At 42.2% G+C, this 10,037-nt stretch overlaps 1 protein-coding gene across 1 annotated transcript; it reads right to left on the reverse strand.

Moving 5' to 3' along the window:
* Positions 1-250: 250 nt before the first annotated feature.
* On the reverse strand, positions 251-8,890 carry LOC110054350 (uncharacterized). Its single transcript, XM_020760734.2, has 7 exons — positions 8,206-8,890; positions 5,524-5,781; positions 4,928-5,122; positions 3,980-4,150; positions 2,874-2,921; positions 2,210-2,336; positions 251-1,546 (listed from the first exon to the last, which is right to left on the reverse strand). Exons 1-7 carry the CDS (start codon positions 8,639-8,641, stop codon positions 1,321-1,323), a joined length of 1,461 nt encoding a protein of 486 aa, XP_020616393.2. The 5' UTR covers positions 8,642-8,890; the 3' UTR covers positions 251-1,320.
* Between the last annotated feature and the right edge of the window lie 1,147 nt (positions 8,891-10,037).

Here is a 10,037-nt window from a genome sequence, read left to right on the forward strand (position 1 = left end):
TAAAGCATATGGTTAACTCCCCTGGATCCTAGTTCTGGAAGGAAACGACATTCGTAAACGGATTCACGGCTCATTGTCCAAATATTCGTTCGAAATTTCACTAATTATTTACAGGAGTTTTTCTTGTTTGAGAAAAAAATAGCAAATTCATTTCTACAGGAGACTGAAAATAGCGGAGGAAATGTTTCACCGTGGGTATTTTCTAACTGAACTTGTAAAATGAAGGTCGTTTTACCATTCTTAGCCGAAGTTGCAAAATTTCCACACACGTTTATTAGAAAAGCATCACTTTCTTATCTTTCGTCCTTGTCAGCTAAACAATAATATTCGGAGAAAAAAAAATTGTTCTCTTATCTTTTCCGTTATTTTCCAATAATAATAAAAAAAAAAATACACGAGAGTGAACGCCAGCGAGAAACATTAAACAAATTACATAAAATACCGTAAAAGAGTCATGTATCCATACTCCTCAGACCTAATTCATTTTATCGTACGTCGTGTGATCACATTTTATTCACTAAAGCGGTTTTCAATTGAGTGTCGTAAAGTTAAAACCAATCCAATAACTTCCTAGCTTGCGTAGCAGGCGTAAAACAGGGGAGATGGGGAGGGAGAACAAGAGCGGGGATAGATGGAGGGGGCGAGGGAGAGAGGACGTTCCTTCCCATTATTTCTCGCGTTGTTGCCTCCCTACTCCTTCTCCGTTTACGCCTACAACGCAGGCTAATAACCTACCAATTAGACTAGTCAGTAAATCTCAAACCGTAGTAAAACTAAAATCACAGTAATTTACTGATTATTTTTGACACTCAATTGAAAACCGCTCTAACAGGAACAATTTATTTCACGGTCGCTTCATGCTACAGAAACCAGAACAGGTAGACTTCCTACATGCTCCTTCTAAACCAACGGAATGACCTGCACAATTTACAAGGTTTTTAAAGATTGGCCAAACAAAACAATACATAAAGAACAGCCCCAAGCCTTAAGAGCAACTTAGCATCCGGCTAAGCGCGCTTAAAGAGTCCACGATCGTCTTGGTCAGCACCAAAGTTCAACCCGTCAGTGACTAAAAAGATTGGGGGTCCTGGGAAGTCATCGTTAAGAGCCAATCAACTGCGAGAGGAAATGACGATGATGGCGGGTGAGCTTTTATCGCTAAACTTAATTGATTATCGGTTGAGCGCAAGTTACAAACAAATCCTAAGCGAATGTCTTTTGCGTAAGTCTCTTTATGCCGCTGCAACTAACTAAATTTTAACTTAAGCCTTATTAATTTCCTAATTAATTTCATTCTCCCCCTCTCCCACCACAAGCAACTCATTTCGCCGGCAGCGCCTCACATTTGGGCGGATCTTCTTTCATCCTGTTCAACCGCCGAACGAAGTTCGCGGGCATGTTATTGTTGCGGGGATCTGCAGCAAAATCCATCACATACGAGCTGGGTTCCTCGCCGTCGTCGTATTCCTCGTAAGAAGCGAAAACGTAATATTCCGAATCAAGTTTGAAATCAATCGAACAGCCAAACATATCTGTAATGGTAAAACTGCAAAATAAGAAGAAAAGAGGTAGAACTTTGGAAGAATGAAAAAGAAGTTCTTATGTAGGATAACAAAAAAACACACTTGAGAGTTTCAGAATAAGAAATAAATTGCTCTGAAGTGTAGAAACTTCTCGAAAGTGAACACCAACTGCTGAAACTAATAAATTTGTAACGTTCTTTATGCGGTCAGTTATCAGTTGTTATAGCAGAAAAATATGGTCGGGCTCACATATAAAAGGCAAAAACAAACGAGATACCAAAGTAGTGTCAATGTTTTAGCGATCACAAGCTTTCGTCGTTGCCACAGCGTCTTTCTCAAGTGAATATGGTGGTAATCTACTTGTCACGTGAGCTTGGGTGAACCAAGTCACCTGCCAAAACATCACGTGACAAATAGATTCCCGCCATAGTCATTTGAGAGAGATGCTGTGGCAGCGTCGAAAGCTTGTGACCGCTAAAACATTGACTGCTTCGATATCTCGTTTCTTATTATGTCTACTAGATTCGGGAAACAAATGGGAAAGAAACCCGAAAAGTATACGCGGCTCTTTTAATAAGGAAGAACTTTTGTTATTCCTTGGGAGCTAAAGCCCATGGGCTTTCTGTAGGAAGGATTAATTACGCGGGGAATTAAGTTAAGTACCGGAATTTACGGGTTTTGCTTACCCGTGCTTGATGGAGATTTCTTGGTCTATGAAAACAGTCGCCGGTTCATCTTGTTTGAAGATTTCCAAAACTATCACATTGACCTCTAATCCTAGCTGAAACTTCACCGTGGGGGTAACTCTGGCGACTAGAGTAAAAACAAAAGAAAAAACTGAGGTTCATTTCTCACAGGATGTCTTTCTCTCAAGTCTCCGGCATCATGTATACGTCTGGTACGAGAATTTCCTGACCAAGAGGTCCGGCATCGTACAAGAATTAAATTCTTCATCGGCGCGTGGTCCCTGACATCCAAACGTTTTTGAGTAGCTAGTGCCCTCATTACAGTCATTGCAAGGCTTTCAGTCCAAATTGCAATCGTAAGGGTTTTGTTGGTAAGACACGCTCTCGCTTTGGACGAGTGAGAGAAACAAACAGACCTAATAGCAATAGAAAAACGAAACAAAATATGATGGGGTCATGTAAGAATGTACTTAATTAAAGTTACGTTGCACATCCTGCCGTCCCCGCGACAAATTTAGGGCAGGATTTTGCAGGATTCCAGTTGGCGAAATCAAAGCCAGAGTGCTAATTCTCCTTGAATACGTTGTTGTTTAGTTGTGAGCGTAAAACTATCAGGAATTCTTGCTTTCGAAAATAAACCAGAACAATATCTAACAATACATACCTAAGTTACTGCTACAAAACAACTCTGCGAGGTTGAACTCTGTACTTTCTGTGAAAGTAAGAAGATTACTTTTTTCATACGCGGATATTAAAATAAACGGCTTAGGGCTCTGCCGCGGGTAAAGCGATTTACAACGGCAGACAGTTGTTTTTTTGACTCTATCTTTTTCAAAGATCTTCATTCGTTGTTTTTGTGCTGTCCGGCTCCACCGTTTTGGTGACACGGTTTGAAAACATTGGAGCAGTGATTTCTAGTAGCATTGGACTCCAGATTCCAGATCGTGTTAGGTTATTGCAGTATCCCTGTATCTTGTAATGTTGTAAATGTGACAAGCATTGAATTCAAGTTTCTTTTATTACTTCACCTTGGAGAGAGAATCTTAACGGCTTCTAACTGTTCACCGATATTCCAATGGAAGGTCTCAATATGCTTGGGCCTCAAGGGTTCAAGGATCGATCATAGGGACCCCGCACCCTTATTTGTGAACTGTATATGCTCTTTTATTTCTGTTTTTAGATTACATAATATGAGCATATAAAGTTCACAAATAAGCATGTGGGTTCCCTTCGAATTGATCAAAATTTAACCATACACTAACAAAATTCTGGTTTTGAACTCTTACCCCCTCGGCGGAATCGAGGGGCATTTGACCCTGTCGACACCATGTAATTAGTTTTCTTTTTTAGCTCGTGGAGAAATAGAACACTTGAGGCTGACTGCATGGACTATCACCGCCTTATTTTGGCATCGGTTTCATTTCTGTTCTTTTACTAAGCTCTACAGTCTGAAATCAACAGATTCTTTAAACGCTTTACCTGAAGTATTTATCCCAAGTACCACTCCAGCCCAGTGTCTCGCGACCATTCTCTCGTTCTCATTCCCCTTTCTAAATTAGTTCCTTCGCTTGATACACATACCACCATTTAATGTAGTTATTTGACCTTTTTTGTTTTAGTGTAGTTCAGTTCTGGGACTCTCTCGGTCACGCAAATCAACGCCCTCGGATGAGAGACATGCACCCGGGAACGTAACGTTGCGTGACAGAGGGCTACTGTAGAACTGGACTGGGCTTCGTGTAAAGCTTTGTGGGGATCGCGTTAACTTACCTTCATCCGTAGCCCTGACAGTGGCCTGGAAACCAGTGGCTACTCTGTTTGGCAAGATTCCAGAGTTCAAGACAATCTGCATACAAGTCGAGTTACACCGCGAAACAAAGACCCCAGGTAACACCTTAGAACCGCAGTATTTTCTCCACGGATAGCGATGCTGATCGCACTCTGAGGAAACCAAAAATTTAAATGCGTTATCACGGGATTTACCCCCGGGTTGGGATGCTAGTCCATCGCAGGGTTACTTCCAGCATTAAGTTCGCCGGTACCCATTTTAATTTATACACACACCTGGGTGGAGAAAGACACTGCGAGATTAAAGTGTCTTTCCAAAGAACACAACACAATGTCCTCAGCCAGAGCTCGAACCCGGACCGCTCGATCCGGAGACGAACGCATTACCCATGAGACCACGACGCCTCCCACCATGCGGTAGGTACCAAGTTAAATGTCCTGCTGAAAAATGGCGGTTGATTCACCCTGATTTATCCTGATGTCGATTAAGAAGAATATGTACGTCAGCGCGCACTTTACCCTTATTTATCTAATTAAGCAGAATCGGGGTAGTAACCTCTTTTTAGCAATCTTTTAGTACACTGATGGGAGAGTGCTAGATAGAGCGAAGGAGCGGGAAAGATTTCCACCCCTTGCATTCAATCGTTCAAATAGAAGATTAGAAGGAGGGTTTAGGAGAACACCCTTGATGGATATGGAAGGGGTTCAAAGAACACGTCGCCAGGCTGCGATCCTCCATGAACAATGAACTTTTTCGGCGACTATCTGGAATTCTATTGTTTCAAAGAGCTATTATGGGATGCTTCCGGAGGCAAATACACACTAAGTTATCCCCTAATATGACATTCATAATGTGTCCACCTCTTCCCTCCCCATCAATGTTGACTAATCACTTTCGTAGTCAGAAGCTGAAGAGGCTGTATATCGTACCATTGATAATCTCCAGTTTGTCGAATGTACGAAGGTCAAAGGTCGTGAAATTAAACTCCAGCCTCATTCCTTGTGGGGGACACACTCGCCATGAGCAGGACTTCGCTTTCCGGTATGGCCAGGGATATTTTGGGCTCTGTATTGTTACTGTGGCGTTTTCATCGACTGCGACCAGGCGTCCACACGCTGAGGAGACTGGGAACAAATGACATATAGTATATCAGCTTCTGGTGCATATTCCTTTACCACCAACAGAACTCCCGGGGGGGGGGGGGGAGACTCTCATAGGAAAAGGAATGGATCACTCGTCGGAAATTTTGAAAAGAACCCCTAATAGGTACCAAGAATCTGTTTTCTGAGCGTGGCTTGAAATTTGTTTCACCCCTGAGAGGCACCAATTCTATAACAACACATAATCTCCTGTGATATTTTGTTTTAGGCTCAGTACCCTAAAAGGTACCACGAAAGCTCCCACTGTGGACCTTTCGAGGCTGAAAACCCCAAGAGGTACCAAAGCCTCATTTTTAACCCCTAATAGGTACGACGAACACCGCCGTCTTTTTTATATGGCAGTCCTCCTGGGTGTCCATACTTACGAATCTGTACATAAGTCTCCTCCGTCGCTTCTCCTGCAGGGTTTTTAACCGTGCATACATATCTGCCAGTGTCGTACATGGTGGCGTCAATGATTTCCAGCATATTCCCTCGTTGTTTTTCCAACACAAGCTCTCCTCCCCGGTACCAGTTTGTAATCACGGGCAAGGAACCGCTTGCTAGACAGTTAACGACAGCTTTCCCCCCTTCCGGTATTCGGTTCACAGGTTCAAAGGTTTCCTCTTCAATCTTGGGCGGTACTATGAATGAAAAATTAAAAAAAGTTTTCCTTTCGGTGGAAAATGTTTCTTAGACTCGTTTACCAGTAGCTGTTCAGAAATCTGGCCTAGATGTTACGCTACAGCTAAGAGTCACATTATCTATCATCTACTTTACCCCCCCCCCCGGGGGGGGGGTTATTCTCAGAAAAATTGGTTGGGGGTGTGCGGCCCGCTTCCCAAAACCCTTTTCCTATTTAAAACCAAAATATGCGATTTTCCCTACCCTTTTTATGACCTGACCAAAAATTCCACACCTTATTTGAGACCTGACCCTTAAATCAATACCCTGTTTCAGACCTGCCTTGTAATTAGTTCCCTAGTTCAAACGGATGTTAAAGGCATAGTGAGGGGCTTTTGTTGATGGTCTTATCGATAATGATGAAAACGTAGCTTCGGCTATATCTAAAAAAACATACCCATTTCAAGACTTGAGTGCAGAAACCATACTCTATTTGAGACCAAAATGGCTAAAATCGATACCCTATTTATGACCAAAACGGCTATAAAACCCTACCCTTTGGGACCGGACATATAAGGGAATACCTCCCGGAATTAAACTGATAATTTCACATCATTAATAGGCTATTCTGCTAACTTACCAATAATGCAAGAGAAAGAGCACGCAAGCCAAGAATGAACCTTCTAACGTTTAACTGGGCGTTACATTTTATGTTCTACATTCTTCGACTTACTTTGGGCCGTCACGCAACGCTGCTCCCGCGACCCGCGTGACCCAACATCGGCCAGAAAGAGGACTAATAAACTTCTGGACTCGCTTAATTTTTCACGGGTTTTCGAGATCCAAATTCGCAAAACATGGAAAGATACCTCTCACACGAAATTTTACTTGTTGAAGAGGCAATGATGAGAAAATGCATAAGCCTTTGGTTATATTACCCTCTAGAAAAAAAAAAAAAACGAAAAATGGCGTGGAGGGTTATCGTGACGGTATTATACCGAGGATCATGAGAAAGCGCGCTACGTGCGCAAAGAGCGTGCATCTTAGGGTGTCCAAGGTCATAACCGAATAAGTGGCTGCTGAGCGATTTGATTTTAAAAATGTAATTTCAATTGACAACCGGATCTTGTACTCTGTAATTCTTTGACTCTAGCACTCGCCTTGTGGCAAAGACCACCATCTTAGTAAGATGTATCGTTTCCTCCTGCAAAACAGCGATGAAGAGTTCTTTACCCAGGGGAGAGAAGAGGGCCGGCCGAGCTTCTTTCCACTTATTGACTCCACTTGTATACGAGAGTAGATACTTCGTCAAAACTATAACTCTTAGAGCTTAATGAACTCCACTGCTACCGTGCCGAGAGGAAGCACAAAACCTTTCTTTTTCTCCGAGCGATCCTTGGAAATCAAAGATATAATATTTTTCTGTCTGTAATTTTCAGACATCTTAATCGTGTACACGGTGGGTGGCCAGTGTAAACAAAAATGCTTCCGAAACACTCTTGTCATATTTGACAGTTGAGACAAAGTGTTTACATCTGTAAACATCTGTGAGAGTTGCCGTGAAGCTTACGGTTTCTACGGGATTTTTGTCAGACAGAAAGGAAATGCTTCAAGATTTGAACTTGTAGGTGTGGTCGGCAATAGTGACAAGTATAAAATATGCCGGATTAAAAAGGATTGGATTCTCAAGTGCGAATTTATATCAGATTCCTTGCTGCGAAAAGGAAAGACCAACCTGATATGTTTTGGTGTGTGCTTTTTTTTAGTTTCAACTTTAAGCCCACAGCTAAAATCTTCGGAAGCTTTTCCTAACCACGACTTCTAAGGGTCGCTTTGGTAACAGAAAGACAACAATGTTTTGATAATTGTGCTCTTTGTCTCAACTCACGTTCATGGGTGTGACTTTCAGACCAGGTTTTGTTTTGATATCCTGGCTGCACGACTACAGTTTTCGAGTTTGAGAATCGCAAAATAGATTTTAGTTGTTTGCGCGTCTAACAATTCTGCTGTCGCCGGATAAATCCTCAAGCGGACTTGATTAATAGGATCGGCTATTGATCTTTAGTGACATGACATTTATAGGTCGCGCCGCCTGCCACTTCCGCCAGCTGAAAAACGACGCGAAAATGTGGCGCGCGGCGCGCTAAGAAAATCAAAACATTATTGTTGAAAGAAAAACTCCGACATTCTCACATACGTAAATATTTGCTTTCCCACGGAGGGAAAACAGAAAAAAATCTGCTGTTGATGTCAAAATGTACGGAAACAAAACAGAAATTGCTTTAGGTAGGATTTCACGACTGGCGTGAATTCTTGATAAGAGTTAGCTAAAATTTTAAACTTTTGTTCCCTCATTTGCATTGCGCGCAAGCTGGAAAATAAGCTCACTGATTATATCACTCAGTTTTTGTTTCGTTGGGTATAAAATAAAGTTATTAACTTACCGCAGCTGTCACGTAACGGCGGTGTTTCTCCAGAGCAATAACCGCGCTCCACGGCGGAGACGAGTTCATCGCTGACTTGAATTGCCGAAACGGGGTAACCATCATATCTGGCTGTGAAATCTTCATTCACAAAGAACACGTAATCAGTGTCTGGGAAGACATATGACAGACACAATTCTTGAATTCCAAAGGATCCAAAGCACAGCTCTGGAGGAATTTCAAACGGTGATTTGAAGATCCTCTCGATTTTGACGCAAACATCGAAGAGTTGACCTGGCGGTTCTTCTTCTGTTGTATTGAGAACTTTAGCTTGGAAAACTATTGGTGCTAAGATTGTGCGCTGAGTTGAGCTATAAAATACAGTTCCTGGAATTAATGTGCAAGTGTGGACAAAGGGTAGAAATACGCCAACGACGAAGGCAGAGATAAAATACATTTCACCAGGCTAGCCTAGCTGGATGAGCATGGTCTAAATCACTGTGTCACGACAACTGTTGGTAACGGGTATAAAATTCCATTCATGGGGTGTGATCTTTCAACTGAAGAAGTTGTTTTGAAGTGACAGCTTCAGATCAATGGCTTTCGCGGGAGATTTAGTGAAATAAGATTAACTTCTTTAAGTGTATGCGAATCACGAGAAGTTAAACTCACCTACAAAACAGAAAAAAATAAACTGTAAAATAAAAACAGGGAGGATATTGAGGTATGGCGTTTTTAACTGCATTCCCCATTTCAACAGTTTCATTCATCATTGCGGTTTGTCTCCCATCACTGCCACTTCCGCTGCTCGACAAAGGCTGGTTCTTATCGTAATCATGCAATGTGAAAAATGTGGAATTTCTCACTGTATAAGGATCTCCGGCCAATTTTCAATGTTTGTATATTGTCATACGTTATGCCTACAGCACCATAGCAACCGCAAATTCTTTGGCTCAGATGGACAAACCACCCAATCACCACCCCTCCCTCACTGTTTCTCGCCTTAACGAGATTTTAAAAAAAGGGCCCTCTCCTGGTGGACGCACAAGACACCCTATACCTTCGCGGAATTTAATCGAATTTCTCTGGTTCTCTGCGAGCCAGTTCAACACATAACCCGGGTACATAACAAAACGAAATAATCAGTCAATATTTTGGCCTAACAATTTTCTATGCATATGATGGCTCGTTACTAAGAAAACCACATCGAAATCTTCTAGAGCATTCCACATTGTTAAGGTTTTTGTGAACGGTTGTGGTTTCTGGCTGCAAAGACTGTCAAAGACTGATGGTTCCGTGCCACACACAGTTGCTATCCGAGGAGCATTATATCTGTTTTTTTTTTCTATTTGTACCCCAGTTGGACTATCTTGCTACTGATCTCAAACCCCTGCTCCTAAGCATGAAATAAAACGTTTTCACATGATGTTACCACGGCAAAAACTGAAATCTGTTCTTTTCAGGAAATAAGTTCTTTTTATGCAATCATTTCCTATGCATGACCGCCGTAAAAACTCTATTGACACAGTATCAACCACAACACAAGCTAAAGGGGAAAGGTCAACAGAACTAAAACAACTTTTCAGCCCACATGCGCAGTTTGTAATACATTCCTTTCAGTTCAAGAGGAAAGGTGATTAATTTGTGGCCCAGCTTGCGCGTTTTGTTCGCTCAAATAGGCTGATATAGCAAGAGAACGGGAACGTCACTTGACGACGGCGCGCGCAGAACAAACATCCAAATATGGTCAAATTAGAAGAGAATCCAGGTTATTCCGCGCGCCCTGCAGTCGTCATCTGACCATATTTTGGTATTTGTACTGCGCGCGCCGTCGTCAAGTGACGTTCCCGTTC

This window comes from Orbicella faveolata, unplaced genomic scaffold (assembly GCF_042242905.1).
Source record: "Orbicella faveolata isolate gen_17 unplaced genomic scaffold, um_ofav_v1 contig_13, whole genome shotgun sequence".
Classification (NCBI taxonomy): Eukaryota; Metazoa; Cnidaria; class Anthozoa; order Scleractinia; family Merulinidae; genus Orbicella; species Orbicella faveolata.

Bases quoted from the DNA above. Each gene is read 5' to 3' on its own strand.
- LOC110054350 (XM_020760734.2), bottom strand. From the start codon at position 8,641: ATGTATTTTATCTCTGCCTTCGTCGTTGGCGTATTTCTACCCTTTGTC. The intron at 5,782-8,205 runs GTAAGTTAATAA...TTTCATTCATAG, and splicing joins GCCGTTACGTGACAGCTGCG to TACCGCCCAAGATTGAAGAG. The intron at 1,547-2,209 runs GTAAGCAAAACC...CTTATTTTGCAG, and splicing joins GAAATCTCCATCAAGCACGG to TTTTACCATTACAGATATGT.